This window comes from Leucopleurus acutus, assembly GCF_964270905.1.
Source record: "Leucopleurus acutus genome assembly, chromosome: 12".
NCBI lineage: Eukaryota > Metazoa > Chordata > Mammalia > Artiodactyla > Delphinidae > Leucopleurus > Leucopleurus acutus.
Genome location: NC_139154.1, coordinates 88,429,296 through 88,452,260, shown reverse-complemented (window position 1 = coordinate 88,452,260; position 22,965 = coordinate 88,429,296). Strand labels below are relative to the sequence as shown.

At 54.2% G+C, this 22,965-nt stretch overlaps 2 protein-coding genes across 3 annotated transcripts; one reads left to right on the top strand and one right to left on the bottom strand.

The window, feature by feature from the left end:
* Positions 1-7,872: 7,872 nt before the first annotated feature.
* TEX261 (testis expressed 261) lies at positions 7,873-14,898 on the top strand. 2 transcript variants are annotated; one of them, XR_014326639.1, is made up of 7 exons: positions 7,873-8,022; positions 8,906-8,985; positions 10,397-10,550; positions 12,382-12,449; positions 13,131-13,233; positions 13,436-13,614; positions 14,664-14,898. XR_014326639.1 is itself a non-coding variant. In XM_082851573.1 (6 exons), exons 1-6 carry the CDS (start codon positions 7,953-7,955, stop codon positions 13,549-13,551), a joined length of 591 nt encoding a protein of 196 aa, XP_082707699.1. In that variant the 5' UTR covers positions 7,873-7,952; the 3' UTR covers positions 13,552-14,072. The 2 variants fall into 2 exon arrangements, 1 of the variants encoding a protein (XP_082707699.1); XM_082851573.1 differs by lacking the exon at positions 14,664-14,898 and having other exon boundaries at positions 13,436-14,072.
* Positions 14,899-16,837: 1,939 nt separating this feature from the next.
* ANKRD53 (ankyrin repeat domain 53) lies at positions 16,838-22,302 on the bottom strand (the record flags this gene model as incomplete). Its single annotated transcript, XM_082851450.1, has 6 exons — positions 16,838-17,557; positions 19,151-19,271; positions 19,646-19,810; positions 21,103-21,302; positions 21,639-21,946; positions 22,059-22,302. The coding sequence occupies 6 exons, from the start codon at positions 22,300-22,302 to the stop codon at positions 16,838-16,840; spliced, it is 1,758 nt and encodes a 585-aa protein (XP_082707576.1).
* Between the last annotated feature and the right edge of the window lie 663 nt (positions 22,303-22,965).

The following is a 22,965-nucleotide window of genomic DNA, read 5'->3' as shown; positions in this document are numbered from 1 at the left end:
AGAGAAAACGCCTGCGCAAGGAGGGACCCTTAATGGGGCACCGCGCTAAGGTGCAGTTTGGGTTTGATATGCACCGTATTTCCCCTGCCTACTGCTACCACCCAATCCCCCAATGGTTGGGCTGAAGTTGATAGCAGAGATCTTTGTTTTGTTTTGTTTGAAAAGCAGGACACATTGCCGCCCTAAGCAAAATAGATGTTCTGTTTGGAAGGAAAAAGGAAAAGAGGGAGATCGGGCAGCAGCCCTTCAGTCTACACATCCTCGTTCCCTTGTACGGTAAGCACCTGACTCTGCCCATCACAGGAGGTGATACGAAAAGCCTGCAGAAGCGGAGGAGGCTGGCATAGGAGGCGAAAGTGTTCCATATGAGAACGACTGGAAGGAGAGGGCGGGGGGGGAGTGTGTGTGTGTGTGTGTGTGTGTGTGTGTGTGTGTGTGTGTGTGTGTGTGAAACATCTGAAGAGTGGATATTCGGAGGCAGTGTATCTGTTGGGAAAGGCATTCTCCTGTGTGCAGTCTTTCTACCCTAACTGGGCCTAAGGACAGGCCTTGGGCCTGGAACATTTCCTCCCCAAGAGATAATGAGCCCATACAGCCTGTGCGGGGCTTATCACCTCGTGTGGGAATATCCTTCCCCGTTTCAAGCTCAGCGTGTGCTCCTTTGTCCCACTTATACGTGCACATCAGTGCCCCTCCGGCACGCCCCCAGCTTTCAGTATTCCAGACTCCAGGAAGGAGGGGTTGGGCTGCTTCTGCTTCAGCACAAGAGGGGTGCACAGAGGCCAGCTGCCCCTCGGTGGCTGCACCTGCCATCAGGGCCACCTGCTGGCCACGAGGAACCGAGGCCCACGGCTGAAGCTGCCCTTGCTCTGTCTTCACACGAGTAAAGAAAGCATTGGGCAGTTCAGTGCTTGACCGCGCTGTGTTTTCCTTGGCGACTCCAACACCCAGATGCAGCGGGCAGAAGTGTTTGGACTTTTGTTCCAGTGGCTGACGCTGTGATGACCTTTGTGATGATCCCCATAGTTGGAGTCCTCCTCTGGCACTGGTTACGGGTACAAGATGTTCTGGGGTTAAGCATGCGGGTACCGGTGCCAGGAAGACGAGGGACTGGGGGTGACCAACTCAGTCCAGTTAGCCGGTGGCTTTCCTGGTTGTGGCCCAGAAAGTCCTGTATCCTGGGCAGCAGCATGGTTGGCCACCCAATCTGGGGCTTCTTAGCTGTGTGACCTTGATAAAGTTACCCAACCTCTCTGTGCCCTGGGTTCCTCCTCCGTAAAATGGGTATAAAAATAATACCTACTTTACGGGCTTCCCTGGTGGCGCAGTGGTTGAGAGTCTGCCTGCGGATGCAGGGGACACAGGTTCGTGCCCCAGTCCGGGAAGATCCCACATGCTGCGGAGTGGCTGGGCCTGTGAGCCATGGCCGCTGAGCCTGCGCGTCCGGAGCCTGTGCTCCGCAACGGGAGAGGCCACAACAGTGAGAGGCCCGCGTACCACCAAAAAAAAAAAAAAAAAAAAAAAATAATACCTACTTTAAAGACTTTTTGTGAGGATTAAACAAGAGCGTTTGTATAAAGGACCTAGCTCGATGCATGTTCAACAAATCTTAGCCATTAATAACAATATCACAGCAGGTGTATAGACTTTTTCTGGGTAGTCCCAAAGGGGAAAACTGGACCACTCTCTTCAGTACAAAGAAATATTTCCTCACAGATCATGGGGTAGTGAATTTTCAAGGTGTTCAAATAAAGGCACATGTTGGGCCTGCTTTGTGAAGTGGGAGGTAGAACTTCCTCCTGGCCCTGACCCTTCTTAGTCCTTTGATATATTCATCTCAGCCTCCTCTTTCCCCCCACGAGGGGAGTTAGCTCGTCAGAGACAGCTGTCCCTCTTCTTCTAATCAGGATTTCCTGTCACGGGGGACCACTCAGAGCTGCTTGAATCAAGACAGGGAGACACTCCAGCTATCTGTGTGGGTAAAGGTGGAGTGAATGTGAATGGCTGGCTGCTGTCCGGGCTCCTGGGGCCACCTCCTCTCCTTGGAGAGGAGCTCCCAGCTCTGGCTGGACTTCCATCAGAGGAGGTCCCACAACCCTGCTCAGGGGCTCTTCTGTGTGTGTGTGTGTGTGTGTGTTTGTATGAGAGAGAGAGAGAGGGAGAGGGAGAGGGAGACATCTGCAAGGGTCTCAGTTGATATGTGCCGAATCCCAGAGTATTGCCTTCCCCTGCCTTGTTCTTTCCTGTCATTCTCCAGCCACACACACACACACACACACACACACACACACACACACACACACACACACACACACACCCTTCCCCACCCCCAATCCGGTCCTCTCAGCTCGCAGGCCTGGCAGCTTAGCTGAAGACAATGCTGAGGCAATTAACAGAGCCTTTTGAGGACTTGTCACTAGAAAGCTCTTTAACTCAGCCACCTGAATTGGGGCCCCAGGCATGTGACAGGGATGGGGGAGGGGTGCCAGGAACACCAGGGCAGCTGCCTGGGTGGGGGCAGAGGCATAGCAGAGAAACAGGGTCAGGAGGCCTGTGGATTATGGGGACATAGGAGTGGCCATTGTTTTTCAGTTTCTGGTTCGTCTCTTCCTAGAATTTTCCTCTGGCTGACCTGCTGCAAACCAAGGCCTAAGAGGTGAGCTTCCAAACGAGAAACCTGCTGACTACATGGACTGTCACAGGAAAGGTGTTCCTCTACGGTGTGGGCACCTTAGAGAGGGGACTTTGTACGTGTTAGGGATAGAGTGGGAGGGGGGCGACAGGTACCTACCCCAACACTGTGCTTCTGTTGGCACTGGGGAGCTGGCCAGGAAAGGGGCAAGAGCTACACGGCGGGAGGAGAGGAAGAGGACGGAAGAGGGGCCTGGATCTCCAGGCCTGTCCCTGCCTGTCTCTGACTCCATGGTGTCTCTCACACAACAATCATTGTCTGTAGCCAATCCAGGCAGGGGCAGCAGAGGCCCGGATGCTGAGGTAGACCCTGTCTCCAACTGTGTGTAGTGTAAGTGTGCACGTGTGCACTCGCTCTCTCTTGAACCGGCCCTGGCTTTGGTCCTCTTCCGGTCCTCTGGTCGCCACTAGAGGGCGGCAGCGAACATAGCCAGGTCAGGGGAACTGGAGCTGCAGGGTCCCGCACTGCCCAGCCTCTTCATTCCACGCTTCCCCGCCCTTCTGAGCACCTAGGGATGCTCAGGCCCCGGCCATATAACCACTGGGACCACAGAACAAACTAAAGCCAGTCCCCAGCCTTGGGTGCAGTGAAGGTGTAAGTGTGTGAGAATGTGAGAAGGTTAGCTAGGGAAGATGCTGATGGGGACCAGAGGTGAACAGAGGTGGCCAAAGCCAGAACCCTGACGTGTATTCATTAGCTCCTATAAGGATAAAGGTAGAGGGATACAAGGAAGAGCCAGGGGACCAGGCAGCCTTCAGGGAGATAAAGCGGGGCCCAGCCCACGACCAGGCAGGCAGAATCACCCTGACAGCAGGTTAGTTAAAGAGACCAGAGAAAACCACGTGGGTCTGGAGCCAGACTGTCCAGATTCAAACCCCAGCTCCTCCAAGTACTAGCTGTGTGACCTTAGATAAGGTATTGAACCTCTCTGAGCCTCGGTTTCTCATCTGTGAAATGGAGACAGTAATAGCATTATGTCCTATGCTAGATGTGAGTGTTAAATGGGTTAAAACATACAAATCGCTCAGAACAGTGTCGGCGCAGAGTAAGAACACTATACGCGCACTAGAGTGCACTTATAGAAACTATAAAAAGAAACAAAAGGAAATGATTGTCTTATGAGGAAGAGATCCACATGATGCTGAAAGAGCTGGTTTCCCTAGAACATCATCATGAAATGTATGGGAACTGACCCCCACACACGTGGAAATCAAATGGTAACATATGAGCTCGTGAATCAGTAAAAGTTAAAGGAGTATGTGTAACATTGGTATAAGTGTATGTAGTTACTGAGGTCTGTCAATACGTAAATCAACAAACCTTTGAATCTACAAATCTTTTCACTCTTGAGTTCCTTGAATTGAGCATGGGAGCCCTTCTGCTTCACCCCATCCCTCCTTCAAGAGAGGTTGTTTTATTTTCATCCTGGTGACCTCCTGCCTAAGCACAGGTCCCAAAGAGCCTTCATGAGCCCTGCCCCACGTTCTTGGGAAATCATGGCTTCTTCCTGCTGTCCAGAGGAAACATGAATCCTCAGCCTTGGTACCTGGGGCCAGTTTTGGCTCTGAGACTGTGGGGAAGTAAAAATGCCCAGCTCTGGAATAACCGTCCTGGGTCAGCCATCTGAATGCCCTTAACATTTTCCAGCCTCAAGTTTCCCTTATCTACAATTCTGGGGAGGCGTGGGAGAATACTTTTATATTTTCCTTCCTCCTTGGGAGGATAACGTTTAGGAAAAACTAAGACGAATTGAGATTTTATTGTGCTTCACTCACTGATGCTTCTGTGTCTCAAATACAAACTCCCCAACAGAAAAGACCTAACCATGAAGCTCCCCTATTGGGCCCATCAGGGGTGGCCAGGTCACGTGATCCAAGGTTAGCTGACTTACCTGTAAGGCGCCACATGCTTTTCTCACAAAGGGACTGATTATCACGACAGACAATTTGAGACATCCTGGCAGGTCCAGCATACTACAAACATTTAAATTTTAAACTTAATTCATGAATAGGTAATACGTTTACATATATTTACATAGTTCAATGCTTTAAGGATATAAAAAGGAATATGGAGGAAATGCCCTCTTACTCTTGAACCCCACTCTTTCTCTTCCTAGGAGGCAAGCAAAGTTACCATTTTTTAATGGACTCTTCCAGAGATATTCCATATAAAGAAATATCTATGCAGATTCTTTTGCTTTTTTCAAAAGAGGATCCTCCTCTATGGGTACCTAAAGAATATCCTCAATTGCTTTTTTTTTTTTTGGTACGCGGGCCTCTCACTGTTGTGGCCTCTCCCGCTGCGGAGCACAGGCTCCGGACGCACAGGCTCAGCGGCCATGGCGCACGGGCCCAGCCGCTCCGCGGCATGTGGGATCTTCCCGGACTGGGGCACGAACCCGTGTCCCCTGCATCGGCAGGCGGACTCTCAACCACTGCGCCACCAGGGAAGCCCTCCTCAATTGTTTTTATGGCTCTGCTTTATAATGTACCAAAACGTACTTGTCCAGTTTCCTAATAATGAACATTTAGCTTGTTTTCAGTCTCTCCCGGTGCTGTAATGAAGAGCCTTGTAAGTAAGTACACAGTCTTTTTTTTCTTGGCCGCATCGCATGGCGGCACAAGGAACTTCCCCTTCTCTGACCAGGGATTGAACCCGCACCCACTGCACCCGCTGCAGTGGAAGTGTGGAGTCTTAACCACTGGACCACTAGGGAAGTCCAAGCACACAGTCATTTAAGGTCCCACTTCTCCTTATACACAACCCTCAGAAATTCTTAACCAGGGGTGTGGGGACCCCTAAGAAGTCAGCAGATATAAAATTCAGGAAGACAAACTGAAGGACTCTAGAAAGTTGGAAGGGAAAAAGTTCCCCTCTTTATTTACACTAAGGTCTAACTGAAATTTAACATTTCCTTCCATTATGAATGCAGGCAACAAACTCAGTAGTTGGCAGTATCTGTGACTCTCTCTTCTTATATGATTGAAGATATTTTGAAAATATTTACACTCATCCCTCCTTTGTCATTGTGGTAGTAAAGGAAAACTGTCTCTTTACTCACCACAATTCTGACACCAAATGTGTGGTTTTTTTCCCCCACATCAATCAATTTTCCGACTCTCTGGGCACCACCTGGGTGTCCTATAATTTTATTCAATTCTGAGACTATCTACCTGGAGGTATCGTCAGACTCCACAGCTTTAAGACCCCAGTCCCACAACACTGCCTTCAATTCAGATTCCAGTCACAGTCATGGGCCCCTGTGGTACCATACTTCTGTCTGACTTGGCTACAAATTGGGGGTTCCCACATACCTCACCTCAGGTTCGATAATTTGCTACAATGGCTCACCAAACTCAGAAATATTTACTTAGTTTACCAGTTTATCGTAAAGGATATTATAAAGGACATAGATGAACAGCCAGAGAAGAGGTGAGGTCTGGAAGGGTTGAGCTCAGGAACTTCCGTCCTCGTGGAGTTGGGGTGCACCACCCTCCCAGCATGTGGATGTATTCACCATTCCGAACCCTATGGTTTCGAGATTTTCATGGAGGCTTCCTCATGATTATTAAGTCAATCTCCAGTGCCTCTCCCCTACCTGGAGGATGGAGGGTAGGATTGAAAGTTCCAAGCTTCTAGGGCATTCCCCGATGGTCCAGTGATTAGGAATCCTCGCTCTCACTGCTGATGGCCCAGGTTCGATCCCTGGTCGGGGAACTAAAATCCCACGAGTCACGCAGTGTGGCCAAAGAAGAAACAGTTCCAAGCTTCCAGTCTGGTGACCAGCCCCCGTACTGAAGCTAACCAGGACCCACCAAGAGTCACCTCATTAGAACAGAAGATGCTCCTATCACCCAGGAAATTCCGAGGAATTTAGGAGTTCTGTGTCAGGAACTGGGGGCAGAGACCAAATATATGTTTTTTATTATGTCACTGGGAGGTAGTTATTAGACTTTCTGTTAGATTGGGTTATGTTACGCTTTAATAAGAAACATATATATTATTATATCACACAGTTTTCTAAAAAGCTTTTTGATATCTGTATTTCAGTGTAATTTCTTTGCTTTGTAATCTTATGTGTGTTTTTTTTTTTTTTTTTGCCGTACGCGGGCCTCTCACTGTTGTGGCCTCTCCCATTGTGGAGCACAGGCTCCGGACGCGCAGGCCCAGCGGCCATGGCTCACGGGCCCAGCCGCTCCGCGGCACGTGGGATCTTCCCAGACCGGGGCACGAACCCGTGTCCCCTGCATCGGCAGGTGGACTCTCAACCACTGCGCCACCAGGGAAGCCCTGATCTGTACGTTTTAAATGGTTCAAATGGTAAATTTTATGTTATGTATAGTTTACCACGATTAAAAAATACATAAGGGCTTCTTTATTTCTTGATAGCATGGTAATCCTATGTTTAATTTTTCTGAGGAATATTTATTTATTTTTATACATGAAAAAATTCTGAGATAAGAAACATACCAGGGGCCCGTTATACATTATTTTGGCATGCCTGTCTCGGCCACCAGATGGGGAACTTCTTGACAAGGGCTGCCCTGCTCCTTGGGGCCCCTCAGTTAGCTCTTCCAGAGGTGTAGTAAATGCATTCAGCGCCTAATGGGCGAAGTCAACAGAGAGGGAGAGTTAGGCTTGAGGATGACTAATCAAAGGTGCCCCAATTCCTACCTGTGCCTCTTCCTAGATGTACAATAACCTGAGGCAAAGTAACCTTCCTAGGCCCTGGCTTCCCATCCATAAATTGATCTACGTCATCGGATTAATTTCCATCATAAACCTACAGCCTAGCTTTTAGCATAGTGCCTGGCACACGTTAGGTACTCAACAGTTTTGTTCCTGTTACCTGCGGGAGCAAAAGAAAGCCCTGGGCAACTCCAGGCTGGCGCAGGAGTGCACAGGGAGGGGCCGGTGGCTACGTTCCAAGCTCCGGTACTAGCGCTGCGTCCCCGCGCCTCAGGACCGTCCCGCCTCCCCGTGGTTGCATTGCCGACCGGCCCCCTCTTTGCATCCTCGGGAGCCCGGCGGTCCGCGGGCGCGCGCCGGTCTGGGCAGCAGCGGTTGGCCCTCCGCGCCGGCGGGCGGCGCTAGTCCGGACCCGGCTGGGGGCGGTGCTCCGGCCGGGCTGCTCTCGGCGGCGGCGCACGACCGTCCGCGGGGCGGGGACGCGGCGGCGGTGGCGGCGACTCCGTGTTGCCGGAGCCCGAGCGCGCAGGCCCGTCCCGGCGGGCTGGCGGGCGGCCGGGGCGGGGGCGCCATGTGGTTCATGTATGTGCTGAGCTGGCTGTCGCTTTTCATCCAGGTGGCCTTCATCACGCTGGCCGTCGGTGAGAGTGCGCGACCCCGGGCCGCGCGGGCTCCAGCTCCGGCATCTGTGCTCGCCGGGGGTCGCATCACGAGGGCGCCGGAGAGACCCGGGAGACCCCCACCCGTTCCTTCCGGCCTTCGCATCCCCCTTCCTGCCCCGCTTGGTCCTGCCCCTCCTCCTGACCCCAGTAGCCTAGCCTGACCTCGGGTCCTTCCAGGAGTCACAGAGTCCGCCCCAGCGGTGCCCAGGGGAGGCTGACTCAAGTGCCCCTTGCCCGCGTATGGCCAACCGCTGCCGCGCCCTCCGTCGCGGGGCCGGCCGCACCGAACTTTTCCCAGACACCTACCCCCGCCCTTTCGCCTCGGGCCCTTGGTGCTTCCCACTCTGACTTTGACGGCCTTTCCCTTTTTGGCTAGTTCCTACTCTTGATCTCAGCTGAGACTTCACCTTCTCCGGGAAGCACTCCTTATGGGGTTTGACTTGTCCTACTGGGATCGTCTGACTCCCCTTCCCACTCAACACCCCCGCACCCCCCGCAAAGCTGGTCAGGGAAGGGACCTCGTCTGTCTCGTGCTGTACTCAGCTCTCAGCCCAGCAGCTGGCACATACTGAATGCCAGCGAATATTTACTGAATGAGCGAAAGAAATTCCCTTTTATGGGCCAGAGGTTAGGTTTGTGCGGAGGCATCAAATACAGGTTTCCACTTTTATGAAATCTCTCCTTAGTTGCCCTGACAGAGTTTTACTTCCGACTTGGGAGGGTAACACACGGATTGTTTGGTTTGTTTCTTACCTAATGGAATCATGAAAGGTTGAGTGGAATCCAGCTGCAGAGAGAGGGGTGATCAGCATGGTGGGAGTGACACTGGCTAATGTTCTCCGTGCTTGCTTCCCCCCGCCAGCGGCCGGACTCTATTACCTGGCAGAATTGATAGAAGAATACACAGTGGCCACCAGCAGGATCATAAAATACATGATCTGGGTAAGTGGCAGTTTTCCCCAGGATCCCCCTCACTCTTGCCCTGCCTCAGAAGGAGGAAGTGGGGAAAGTTTGGCCTGGGTGATGAGACCTGTGTCCTTGCTGTTTCCTGAGGGTACCACCCCCTACCTCCCTGCCCTGTACCTTGTCCCCCTGGGTCTGCTCTCCTGGGCCTATGTCTTCCCTGGCCTCCTTCCCCAAGTGGCATCGCTTCACTGCGGGCCTCGTTCTTGGCTCCTTAAGGCGAGAGCTGAGTGCCCATTCTCTGTTGACAGGACTGTGGCTTTGCCTTTGTTTGACCACCTTCAGTGGTCTTAGCCCCTTGCTCTGCTTACAGCATTTAGAACTGAGAGGAACCTTAAGGACAGTTTTGAGTACTTGTTCTTTGCCCTCTTTCTAACTGGATCAAGTGACTTGGTCTAAGAGGGAGACACCTTCCCTGCCCCAGGCCCTGCCCTGCTCAGGGCTCGTGGAAGGCTTCTCTTCCTGAAGACACAATCCTTGCCGTTGATGTCCAAGCCACAGGAGTGACTGCTGGTGGATAGACTTCTGCAGCTGCAGGAAAGGCTGGGGGGGGGGGGGGGTCTGGGGGCACGTTTGGACAGGACGAGCCCAGTGCCTCTCAAGTCACCTGCTGTCAAAAGCCACTTCCACTTTGGGCATGGCCTGGGGTAGGGAGTTAGTGGTGGAGACAAGACCATAGCTCTCAGCTCTGGGTTCAGAGGCCCAGCTCATGAGTGTTGGTACAGGAATTAGACCTTCATTCAACCAACTGCCTGCCTTTTGTTGAGCACTGACAGCTATAAGTCCTTCAGAACAATGTTTTTCAAACTGCAGGAAGGATTCATTATTGGGTTGTGCAATCAATTCAGTAGATCATTATCAGCATTAAAAAAAAAAAAAAGGAGGGCTTCCCTGGTGGCGCAGTGGTTGGGAGTCTGCCTGCCGATGCAGGGGACATAGGTTCGTGCCCCGGTCCGGGAAGATCCCACATGCCGCGGAGCGGCTGGGCCCGTGAGCCATGGCCGCTGAGCCTGCGCGTCCGGAGCCTGTGCTCCACAACGGGAGAGGCCACAACAGTGAGAGGCCCGTGTACTGCAAAAAAAAAAAAAAAAAAAGGAATGGGAAAGACTAGAATTGAAATCTGAACTTTGACCGTGTATATGTACATGTATTGGGGTCACAGTGTAAACTATTTTTCTTACTGTGGGTTGCTGTCAAACAAACTTTGAGATTGAAAAGTGCTGCCCTTTGGGAGCTGAGAGACTAGCTGGGGAGGTCAGAACTGTGGCTGTGAAACAAGGAGAGACTGAAACATGAACAGAGTGTTGCCCTGAGTAGGCTGGGGGTTAGTGAGTCCAGAACGGCTGCCTGGAAGAAGCTCCCCGCACTGTGTGCCTCTGGTTGTTTTCAGTTCTCCACAGCTGTGCTGATTGGCCTCTACGTTTTTGAGCGCTTCCCCACCTACATGATTGGTGTGGGCCTCTTCACCAACCTTGTCTACTTTGGCCTCCTCCAGACCTTCCCCTTCATCATGCTGACCTCGCCTAACTTCATCCTGTCGTGCGGTGAGAGGGGACATAGTTGGGGAGGCAACTGAGTTGGTTGGACGTGCCCAGCTCAGTATAGGGCACTGAAGGGGATATAAAGAAAAGAGGCAAACCACTGAGGTCCTCCAGGAGACCAGGCTGATTGGAGGCTGGGGTTCTCACACATGAGGAGCCTAGAGCCCACGTTGGCTCTAATGACTAGAATTTGGGGGGCTGGGATACTCAGAAAGGGAGGGCTTTCCTAGGGAGGTAAGTTTGACAAAGGGTTTGAGAAGGGAAAAGAGGTGGGTTGGCTGAGCAGTTATAGCCCCTAAGAAACCACTTGGCCAGGAAAAGCCCAAAGCCTTTCCCTGGCCTGCAGGCAGCTCCCCATCCAGTCCTCTGGCCCAAAGTCGTGATTAAGTTGGGGCTCTGGGGGTCCCTGCAGACAGCTGCCTTGGGGTTGACAGACCCAGTTTGGAGGACCCTGGCCTTCCTGCCTTTGCTCTGCCACCAGTTTCTGACCCCAGGGAGTCATTTTCCCTCTCTGGCCTTAGCTTCTCCATCTGTTCAGTGATGTTCAGGAGACTCATTTGGCACATAGTTGCTATAGTTATTCTCGGAAAAGGTTCTAGACAGTGTCTGGTTACCGGGATTGCCTTTTCTCCCTTTAATCATTAGTGGTCATCGTAGCCTTTGGTCAAGATATCAGATTGATTGGGGTTTCTTAGAGCTGCTTTTCTGTTTCTGTGAGAGAATCTGGAAAGAGACTGTTACTCACAAGGAGGGCACAGTGTTAAAGCCAGGACTGAGTGCCTTGGTGTGATTCCACCAAAGGATTTGTTCTGCGGGGATTGGTGTGAGGATCCTTCCCTGGAGACCAGGCTCCTCTTGCGTCTTCCCAGGGGGGAGGGTGCTCCCCAATCCCCCCACCCCTTGGGGAGCTCCCTTTGTCACTCCCCTGACTTGCCCTCAAGATGCCTGGGAGAGTTTTTCTGAAGATCTGTGGGTGTCAGGTACCATCCTATCTTCCAGTATGCCCTCGCCCTAGAGCGCAGCTAGGAGCGGCAGAGCTGTGGTTGTCTGCCTTAGAAGGGGAGAGGCAAGAGAGGAGAAAAGAGGACAGATTCGTGGCAGTTGGCTGTGAGGTGTATGTGAGGGGTGTTGGGTGTGAGGGGATGCCTTGTTCTGGTGCCTGCCCTTCACCTCACCGTGGGAACCGGCAGGAATGCCTGTCTCGGAGCAGCGAGTCCCCGGGATCTCTCTCTGAATTTGGCTGCATGCTAAGGAGGTGGTGGGATCCAGAACATACCAGTTCACACCAGTGAACCTTATCCTGAGGACGGACCCCTCCCCCAGAATTTTGAGGAACCCTAAGATTGCACTGCAAACCGTCTAGCAAACTGTGCCCTTTCATTCCTGAGGAGTGAGAGCCTCCTCCCTGCTGCCCCGACTGGAGTGGACTCCTTGGGAGCGTGTGCTCTGCACGCCCGTGACACCCTTCCACACAGCCCTGCGGAGCTCTCTTCAGGACTCATGGCTGCTAACGGCCAGGTCAATTGGCACCATGCTTTGGAGTGTGTAGCGCTGGAGTCTCATTTTTATAATATTCAAAGAGTGTTTTACCTACTTCTAATTGGATTCATGAGTGCCCTCTGCAGCGGGCAGGTGGGGTGGGGGCTAGTTCTTCCATTCTAACAGACAGGAAACTGGGTTCTGGAGAGTAGTGCGCTTGGCACGGAGCCGTACTCTGAGCTGGGTGTGAGGTCAGGACTAAGCGTCGGCTTCCAACCTCCGGGGCCTTGTGAAGGTTGAAAGTCTGCTTTATGTTATCCACCCCCGAATAAATGACTCTTCATTCCCTCAACAGGGCTAGTGGTGGTGAATCATTACCTAGCGTTTCAGTTTTTTGCAGAGGAATATTATCCTTTCTCAGAGGTAAGAAGTATTCAGTACGTCATCAAACTACTAACCGGGACAGAGCGAGTAAAAGGGACTTGCGTGATTTCTTTGTGAACTTGACTATGATTTGAAACTGAGTTTATTCAGGGATGACACATTTTTTAAAAAATGGTATAGGTGATTTTAGAAAGCAGTGAGGATGAGAAGCAGGGACCCCTTTGGCTGCGGTGGGGAGGACACTGCTGTCTCCCAGTGAGTCCTTTGGGGATGCCAGCATCCCAGCCTAGCATCCTAAGGTCATGAAGGGGCGGTGGGGTGGCCTGGTCTGACGCAGACCTCACAGGGCAGGGGTGGGCCACAACCCTGAACCCTGCTACTCCAGTTTGAACCCCTGGGGAAGAACAAGGTTGCTTCTCTAGGGAACATGGGTCATTCATGGTTTTGCCCTCCATCTGCCTCCTTTGGTTCAGAGGAGTTGCTTGTCCTAGTGACCACGATTTGGGGATTGTGGCCACACAGTCATCTTTGGTCTCCACCTTTCCCCACTGAATTTTCTCCATGTCTGGGGGTGTCCTGTCTCTCCTTCCCGGGCCCTGGTCCCCTTCAGAGATCAAGTGTGGGGCACGCTTGACCGCCTCTCTAAGATACATGGTGAGCACACCTGGCCCAGCCTTGGCATCTCCAGGGGTACCCTCATCTCAGTGTCTCTGTTGCCAGGTCCTGGCCTATTTCACTTTCTGTCTGTGGATAATCCCGTTTGCGTTCTTTGTGTCACTGTCGGCTGGGGAGAACGTCCTGCCCTCCACCATGCAGCCCGGAGGTGAGAAGGGGTTTGTAAGGTGGGAGGCATGGTGGGAGGACGCCAGCAAGGCCTGAGTTGCTGGGGGAGCTGGAGCCCGCCCTGTGATGGAGACACTTGGACTCTGGGTGGGCAGAGCTGTGTTCACACACACACACACACACACACACACACCCTGCATACACACACACACACTCTCATCTCCCTGCCTGTGTCTCCACAGATGACGTGGTCTCCAATTACTTCACCAAAGGCAAGCGGGGCAAACGCTTAGGGATCCTGGTTGTCTTCTCCTTCATCAAAGAGGCCATTCTACCCAGTCGGCAGAAGATGTACTGAACTTCTGCGGAGGGGATGCTGGGGCAAGATCAGGAGAGTCAGGCCCCTGGGCCTCTGCAGTAGGTGGGTGCCGGGAGCTGGAAGGCACCTTCCCCCAGCGCTGGCCCTCCTTCCCTCGACTCCCCCGGAAGCCCCTATCCCCACCGTCCTCAGGAGGCTCAGCTTGGCTCAGATGTGATGCTGCCGGAGGCTGAGACCTCAGAGGGCGCCAGGGAGGATGCGGTGCCTGCTTAGCCAGGAGGCCGTGGCCCACCTGGGTGTGCAGAGCTGAGCTCCTGTGGCCCTCCCGCCCCTTCCTGTGGTGGGTCCGGAGTTCTGGCTCAGCCAGGGCAGGCAGGGCAGGGGCCGTGAAGCTGGAGAGCAGACAGTGATAACTGCTATGGGCAGATGGCCATGGGGAGGGGCCGTGGCTTAGCACTTGCAAGAGAAAGTTTTGCTGTTGAACTGTGATTTCTGTCCAAGTGCTGATTCCCGTTTGAATAAAGATTCTAGGTGGCCCTGTTTGCCTTAATACCCTGAAAGTTCATCTTCCTTTCTTCCTGCTGACCTTCCGCCTGGACTGGCTTTTCTGCGCCAGGGGCTCCTTTTCTGGGTTTGGGTCTTGCCTTTCCGAAGGGACTGTTCTTGTGGCCCTTAGTGGGAAGGGGACAGAGATGAGGAGCCGAGCCTGGAGTGGGAGGCGGGGGAGTGGGGATGGATGCGGCCTTTCTTAATGCCCTTCTCTCTCCTTGCATCTCTTCTTTCCTCAGGGCTCCGTGACTGTCAGACTGGGGGCAGAGAGGGGATGGTGTGGGCCTGGGTTAGATATTTCAGGAGAACATGTACAGTATCCTATTTATAAGGCTTCGCCTAGGGAAGCGAGTGGTTTCTGGCTGAATTCTATCTCAGGCTCGAGGAGAAACATTAAAAATTGGCTTCTTGGCAGCCCGGGCTACAGCCTGTTTTGTAAGAAACAGGGCTGGTGAGAGAAGCTGTTTGTCACTCTAAGAGCACACAAGGGCTGGCCCTCTTCTGAGTGCTCTTGGCTCCTGGGGAGGCGATCAGTCTTCTAAAAAGGCAGGCCAGGTCCTGGGCACAGGCCCGCATTTGTTGACCTTGCGTTCCAACTACAGTGCCTTACAAGTACTCAGCAGTACATATGCGAATAAGGTCCCCACGAGAGCCATCACCGGACATGTCCTGTACCTCAAAGCAAAGCAGACAGGTGCAGAGATGGACTGCACACAGGTGGTACCTTTCAGCCACAGGGAAGACCTCTGTGCTTGAAGATCTTACCTCTACATCCTGCCTCAAGTCCCACCGTAGCCCTTCATTTCCTTGGGTCTAGCATTCCCGTTCTCTTAAAAATCCCAGCCTTCCCCTTTCCTGGGGAGGAGCAGTCCATTTGGGCCTTCTTTCAGTGGCACTGAGATGGCCAGGCCCTTTTGTCCTATGCAGACAAGGGAGGACAAGGTGGAGGACACTGGAGGCCAGTGTCCTGACTGCTGGCCAGCAGCTGGCCTTGCCCTCCGTTGCTGTCCATGTCTTTGTTTCTCACCCCAATGGTGTGGCTTTGCCCTCCATTCGCTCCACTGCCAGTGTTCTGGGGGTTACCAGTGGCCGTGTGCTAAGTCCAGCGGACCCTCTTCATATCTCCTCTTTCTGGATTTGTGCAGCATTGGGCAGGGCTCGTCGCCCCCAGCGTCCCAAGCACTTCTGTGGCTGGTTCTCCCTCTGGCTGCTCCTTTCCGGGTCCTGTGCAGGCCCCTCCACTCACCCCCCGCGCAGTGGGGTTTCTCAGGGTTCGGTCGTGTGTTCCCTGGAGGAGCCTATCCGTGCTGATGGTTTCAAGGAATTGAGAGCCGACAGCCAGCCCCAGCATCCCTCTCGGTCCTCTGAACCACAGTTCTGCTGCCTTTGGGCACACAGGCAACTCTCATGGCCCAGATAGCACTTGGTGCCACCCTTCGCAACCTGCCTTTTCTGGGTACCTGCCTTGGCCCCAAGATCACTCAGGAGCCCGACCAGAAACCTGCTTTCTCTTTCTGCCCTGACATCCAATCTCTAACGACTGTCAAGTTTACCTTCTTAACATCTCTTGATTTGAGCCACTCCCTCTGTCAGCACCTTTCACCTGGATTATTGTGACAGCCTCCTTCTGCTTCTCTATCCCACAGCCAGAGTTGTCTTTCTAATGCATGGTTGGTCTAGTCACTCCCTGGCTTACAACCTTCCACGGCTCCCCCCGTCAGGATAAAGTCCAGACCCCTGAGCATGGCTCGTGAGGCTCGTGGCGTCCCGGCTCTCGCTCGCCTCCCTGGCCTCATCACTTGCCACCTTGCATTCTGATTTTCAGCCTCCTGTATCCAGAGATGCCACTTTAATTCCCTTTCTTCTGCTCGCCTGAGTACCTTCTCTGTCGGTTCTCAACTTAGATTTCACTTCCTCCAAGGAACTTTGAATGTCCCCTCTCCCTCCAGCACACCACACAGATCACTCTGGGCTTACTTGCCTGCTTACTGGTTTATCTCCCCACTAGACTGTAAGCTCCTTGAGGGCAGGAATCGTCCTTCAGTTTTTGTATCAACCATGCCTAGTTTGGCACCTGGCACATAGAAAGTACTCAATAAATGTTTGTTTAATGAATGATTTGTAGTGGTGTGTACAGGGGATAGCAGGGGACCCAGGATAGCTTCCTGGAGAAAGTACAAGTGCTTTCAGTCTCAAACTGAAGCCATAGGTCCTCCCTCCCTTCTCCAGAAAGGCTGCTGCCTGTGCCTCCCTGTGCTGCAGAAACCCCAGTGGCAGCTGGGAATGAAGGATGGCAGCCCATAGTGGCAGGGAAGCCAATGGCAGGGTGACACATTAGCTCTCTTCCTCCCTGTTCTGGAGATGCAGAGTGAGGCTTAGAACCTGCAGCAGGAAGGACTTAATATGAACAAGAGGCAGAATTTCCCAGTGGTCCCTCATCCTGGAATCCTTGTCCCTGGTGAGCTGTTGGGTGTGAGGAAGGGAAATGGGGACACCAAGGTGTCACTTTTACAATGGTAAGGCCCAGGATAGAGGAGGATCCCCACTCTGAGCCTTGGGCTACTGCCCTAACTTGGATCTCCTGGGGGGGGTCCAAGAGATTCCTTTGTGGAGAGAAGGGAGACCTGGGAGCTGGGTTTTGTCGGGGAGGGGGCTCCGATCCTTGAGCTTGGGGGTGGGCAGCCTGTGGGCACTCCCCTTCCTCCCCATCCATACAGAATCACCACACCTCAGCCTTCACTGGGCAGCCTCCAGTCGGGAGGCTACCAAAATAAGTTTAAGTGGGGGGTGGTTTGGGGGAGGGCAGAGTGGGGAGCCCTTGATGGGCTCGCACGGCTGCCAGGAAGCCTTTGTCAAACGTCTCTCGCAGGTTCATGCTCAGAGTGTCGGTCCAGAAGGTGCCATCGCCCAGGCGCCGCTTCCGGGGCACCTCTCTCATGGTGACAGAACAGAAGCCCTGGGGTACCTTCATCCTGCACGGCCGCAGCGACGGGTACAGCTCACGGATTATCACCTCTAAAGGCAGCCGGGGCACAGGCGCCACCTGGTTGCCGGCCACCGTGCGCAGGAGCGCACCGCCGTGCCCGTCGGACCTCACCTCGAGGAAGCAGCGGAAGTCGTGCTCCGGCCTGGGGTCGGGATGCACGCCCAGGCGGGTGCCCTGCGGGTAGCCGATCTGGGCGGTGGGGGACCTGAGAGGGCTGTTGCTGAGATTCCACACCTTGGGCCGCCTGACCATGAGCTGCTTGCAGGTGGGTATAGGCATCACCGGGGGCTGACTGGGCTGCAGTGCCTGCCGCAGGCGCGCCTCTTGGGAGGGGTAGAAGCTCTTGGGAGGCCGCAGTGCCCCGTGCCTGGGGGTCTTGGAGAGCACGGTGGCCTGGGGTGGAGGACGGGGCTCTCCCTGAGTGTCGCGGCTCGGGGATGGGCCTTGGGGCGGCAGCTTGCGATGGAGCCACTTCTTGAAGGCAGCTTCTCTCAGAATTTGGTGCTCTTTCTGCAACATCAGAAGGCACAAGATAGTTCTGGAGGGCTACCCCCCGTGTGCTTCTGTGGAAGGGGACCCTGTGGCTGCAGCCCTGGAAACCTCAGGTTCCTGACTGAGTAGATACCTTCCTGCCTCCGGGGAGCCCGGAGTCTGATGAGAGAAACCCCTGCCTGTGGGAGCCCTTGTTCTGTTGGGGGCCCCTGGGCTCATGGGACAGACAGAGCCTTTCCCATAGGAGAGACCTCCAATCTGATGGAGACACAGCCTCTGCCCTAGGTGAGGTCTCCAACTTGAGGGCGGAGACACAGTTCCTGCCCTATGGAAAAACTTGAGTCTTAATGGGGGAGACCAGCCTCCACCCCCACTAAAGGAGTTCCCAGTCTGATGGTGGAGACATGCCTGCCCTAAGAGAGTCTCTGGGTTGATGGGGAAAAAGGCAAATGAGTGATGAAGACTTATCCTTGACCCTGGAAGGAGAAAGCAGAAAAGTTTGGAAGGCTAGGAACTGGATGGAGCTAATCTGGGCGGGCTTCTTGGAAGTGGTGGGCCTTGAGTGGTCAGTGTAGGGAGAGAGACAGTTTTGGCTGGCTCTCCAGGCTAGGGGGTGATGCTCTCTGTCCTTGCCTCCTCTAGAGCTGAACCTTCAACTCGTCACAGAACCGATCCCTTCCCCCCTCCCCATCTCAGTGTCTCACTTGCCAGACTGTTGCTAAGCAGTCAGGTGGTTTGGAGATTGACCCAGCTTCAGATGTAGGCTCTGATTAGGCTAAGCCAATCATGGTAATTCCATCAGCCTCGCCCCAGACCTAAGTCAGTCAACACATGGCTTTCTTTTAGCTCTAGGGATTGGAACAAGAATGGACACATGATCCAGTTGAGGCCAATAAGAGATAAGGGGAGATCTTCAAGGGGCTTCTGGGAAATCTTAGAGCCACGGGAACAGATGGGCTTTGCCTCCTCTGGATACATACATGACTACGAAGGCTGGGTGACACTGACAACGGAGGGTAGGACAGGGCAGTTTGGCGAGGAATGCAGCTGGAACAGAGCTGGTACCGGGTTTTGCCAGCCCCGAAGCCCTCCCAACCCCCGGATCCGCTTAGGAGTCCCAGCATCTTCTTTTGGGGTTTTCTGGTTCTTACATCCTGTGTAGTTATACCTGCTTAAAATCCTTTATTCTCCTTGTCTGTCCCAGCTGAGGTCTGACATTGATCTGGGCCCCTGCCGGGTCTCTAGCTTGTCAGTCTCCAGCTCACATCTGATCCCCTGGCTGTACTGAATTTGCACTTCTTGACAAACTCCACGCTCTCATGTGCCCCTGTGCCCCTCCGCAGGGCTCTCTGTTCCTTCTACCAGGTTCGTCCTTTCCTGATTCTTCATGTGGCCAACTGCTGCCCACCTTTAAAGCGTCCTCTTGAGCATCATCCCTTCGGCACCCTCCTGGAGCCCTCCTCCTCAGAGGAGGGGGTGAGGGAGGCTCCTTCTGGATGGGACCACTTCTAGCCACTCTTCTAACTAACTGTGCATGTGGGTCCCTGCCTCCTCGGCTCACATGCCTGGATGGCCGGTGCCGATGCCCGTCCTACTGGCCCTACCCCTTACTTGATACTCAGTCAGGTAGTCCTCCTCCATGAGGGCCAGCTGGTTCTTGAGCCGCTTCAGTTTCCCCATCTCATGGGCAAAATCCTTCTTGTCCTGTTTCCACATGGCATCCTTCAAGAACCTGGTGCCGAGGCGGGGGCGTGTCATTCCCCAGTGACTGAGCTTCGCCCTGGGCAGGGAAGACTGGCTGCTGCCGAGGGCCTGGGTGGGAGTGGGCAGAGCTGCCAGAGGTGAGATGAGCAAGATGACCCATCCCCACTGCCCGAGGGCCCTCCGGCTAAAGCGTCTGATGGATCACCACCCTCCTGCCAAGGAGCTGGGGCCTCACGGCAGTGCTAAACCCCAGGGGTGAGGCCCTGTGGACAGCCCTGGGAATAGCATCTTGGGGAGAGGCGCCCTCTGCAGGCTCATCCCCAGACCCTCCTCTTACATGCTCAGCTCTGGGTGAGGGCCCTGGGGAAGGGTGACGGGCAGGGTTGGTTCTCACAGCCTCACCGGGCACAGATGCGGTGGTTCCATATTTTGCAGTAGTCGATGGGCTTGCAGCCCATGGCATCTTGGGCATGAACATTGGCACCTTTCTGCACCAGGACCTTCACACAGCTCAGCAGGCCCTCGCGGGCTGCCAGGTGCAGGGGTGTGGAGCCGTTGCATGTCTGACTGTGGAGGGCCCCGCCGGGGGGGGGGGTGGGAGGAGGGCAGAAAGGAAGGACCAAGGGCATCTGCCTGTCAGATAGGTGAGCCAACCAGCTTCCAGGCCTGCTCTGCCACCAGTCCACTGGGTGACCCTGGCATGTCCCTTCTCCTCTCTGTACCTCAGTTTCTTCAACTGTAGAAGGAGGGTTTGTACTAAATGAACAGCAAAAGTCTGATTATGGGGTGTGTGACCGTGAGGAAATGCTAGAAGGAGAGCTGGTTGGCTGGAGCTCAGAGACCACTAACCTCATCTCCTCTTAAACCACTCAGCCCTCCTGCCCCTTCCCCACACCTAGCCATGGCCCACAAGGCCTGCATGGCCGGGGCCCTGCTTCCTCCCCAACTTTGCCCTCTGACCTTGCCCCGCTCTCTCCCAGCATGGCCTTTACACCTCTGCCTGGAACACTTGTCCTTGGCTTTGCTAGGCTGGCTCACCTCTCCATTCTCTCCTTAGAGGTAACTGCTCTTCCTAAATCTTCTCCCTGCCCGCTTTACTCACCACCCCACCACCCTGTTTATACCCTTCATAACCACTTACCACACTCTGTCATTTTGTTCATTCATTAGTTTGCTAATTGGCTGTCTGCTCCTGCGCTAGTATATCAGCTTTACGAGGGCAGGGACCATTGCTGTATGTTCACCATTGTATTCCTCAGCTCTGGCCCAGCGCTTAGCACATTACATGCTGAATAAGTATTTTGAATGAATGCAGTCTCCTATATGCCATCCATGCACTTTCCATGCATTTTCTCAATTATCACAATAGTCTCACGTGATAGGCACTGTCATCCCCCCAAATTTCAGTTGAAGACACTGAGGCAAGTAGTTCCCAAACTCTGCTGCAAATGGGAAATAACTGGGGATCTTTTGAGCCTTCCAGAGTCCAGGCCACACCTCAGACCAGTTAAATGACAGCCTTTGGATTGGAACACAGGCATTGGTATTTTTGAAGCTCCCCAGGTGATTCCAGTGTACAGACAGGTTTGGGAACCAGAGCACTGAGGCTTAGGGTTGAGTGACTTGCCTGAGGCTTTTCTGTCTGGTAGCAGGTAGCAAAGCTGGGACACGAACTAGGTCTGTCCTCTCCCAAAATCTCTTAACCACGACACCATGTGGGCTCTCTGACTGTTCATGTGGGAATCAATCCTTGTCACCCCACAGCCCCTCTGCCTGTCCTGCTTGGATCTGCCTGCCTGGAAGTGGGGTTCTTATCTGCCCAGGCTCCAAGCCACTCTCCCCTCATAGGCTGGACTCACGTGTTGAGGGCCGCCCCTTGCTTAATCAGATAGTGAATGCAGGGCAGGGCCGTGGTCTTGTTGTCACTGCGGATGACAAGGTGTAGAGGTGTCTGGCCATTGTTGGTGGGCAGGTCCGCGGGAAACTTGTACTCCTCTACCAAGACCCGCAGGCATGCAAGCTTGCCGCTCTGGGCTGCAAAGTGGATGGCAGTGAAACCCTGTGGGGGCCAGAGGAGGTGGGAAGAGGCTGAGCAGGACTGGCACCCAGGGCCCACAACCTAACCTAGAGAGCAATTTCTTGGGGTTACCCTCCCCCTCTTCTCTGTGCCCCCGGGGAATCGCACGTACCCCTTTCCCACTCCCGTATCGCTCACCCTTCCTCGCTCCCCCAAGATGGCCTTCCAGACGGTCGGAAGGTGAATTAGGACCATCTACCCAGAAAAGGACATCTCCGGATGCTCCACTGTCACTCTTCGCCAGGTAACTACTACGTACGGAGCTCTCTGTGGGGTGGAGACGACTTCGGTCCCCGCCCCTGAGCTCCGAGGCCTTACCTTGTCATCGGCCGGGATTTTCCCCCGGTGCCGATTTAGACAGAACCGCAACCATTCCAGGTTGCCCAACGAGGCCGCGAACAGCTCGTGGTAGCTCCCGATCGCCCTCTGGTCCCACACCTCGGCGAGACTCACGGAGCTAGAGCAGGCGCGGGGAGGAAGGCGGGAGTGAGCCGGGCAGCGGCGGCCTGCGGGGCCCGCGCGGGCCAGGCCCCCACGTGCACGAAGGCCTTTCTGGAGGCCGTGCCAGGGCGCGCTGCGCGGCAGGGCAATGGGGACGCGACCGTCGTCGAAGGCCCCGGGCACCGCTCAGGAGGCGAGCGTGACCCGGCCGACCCCCGCCGCTCCACGCCCGGCCGCTCCGGGAGGCCCGAGCGGTTTCCCGCGCCCCGACGCCCGCACACCCGCTCCCAGGCCCACCTGGGCCGCCGAGTCGCCGCACCTGGCTGACACCTTCTCCGCCAGCTGCATGGGGACGACCCCTGAGAGGCGCCGCCGCCTGCGGGGTGCCGCCCGCTCGCCGAGGTTCCAGCTCGCGCTCCGGGGATCGGGCGGGCGCTTTCGGGCGAGGGTCGCGGTGTCGGTCCCGCTCGCCTCCTCGGCCCCGGCGCCGCCCAGCCTGCCACCCCACCCCCGCGGCCCAGTCGTCCTGGAGACCCGACATCGCACACACCCCACACTGAAAGACGCGTACCTCTTGTTTATGATTATAAAATTGGTTAAGTGCTGATTGTACCAAACAGAAAGGACAATGAAGATATTAAAAATCAGTCCCACCACCCACAGAAATCACGGTCTATTACTCTATGCGTATGCATATTGTATACGTTTTTGTGCCTCTTTTCTTTCAGCGCTAAATTATGAGCCAGCTTCCATTGTCAGTCCACATACTAAACGTGTATTATGACGCAACCAGAGCCCAACATCGTGATGGGTGCGCTGTCAATTTCACATGTGCTGCAGAAAACTAAATGGCTCACTTCTGGTTGTTTTCTTGGGATGGATTCCTGGGAGTAGAATTACTAAGTGAAAGGGAATGAACATTTTTTAGCTGTTTATATACGTTTCCAAACTGCCCTCCAGCAAGGTTTTCTATTCCCTTACACTTCCACCTGAAGCGAAACGGGTACACTGTAGATCAGCCGCGTGACTTTGGTCAAGTAGCCAAGCAATAAATGTTGCTTGAGTCAGTGTTAGTGTTACTGAGCCATCCACATTTTCACCCCTTCTCAGGGGAAACAGACCCCAAGCTTATTAGAGGGCTACTGAGGCCCCAGGGTCGACTCTAGGCTTATCTGGCCACACCACCCACTTCTAACGACCTTCT

Bases quoted from the DNA above. Each gene is read 5' to 3' on its own strand.
- TEX261 (XM_082851573.1), top strand. From the start codon at position 7,953: ATGTGGTTCATGTATGTGCTGAGCTGGCTGTCGCTTTTCATCCAGGTG. The intron at 10,551-12,381 runs GTGAGAGGGGAC...TTCCCTCAACAG, and splicing joins TAACTTCATCCTGTCGTGCG to GGCTAGTGGTGGTGAATCAT. The intron at 12,450-13,130 runs GTAAGAAGTATT...CTCTGTTGCCAG, and splicing joins AATATTATCCTTTCTCAGAG to GTCCTGGCCTATTTCACTTT.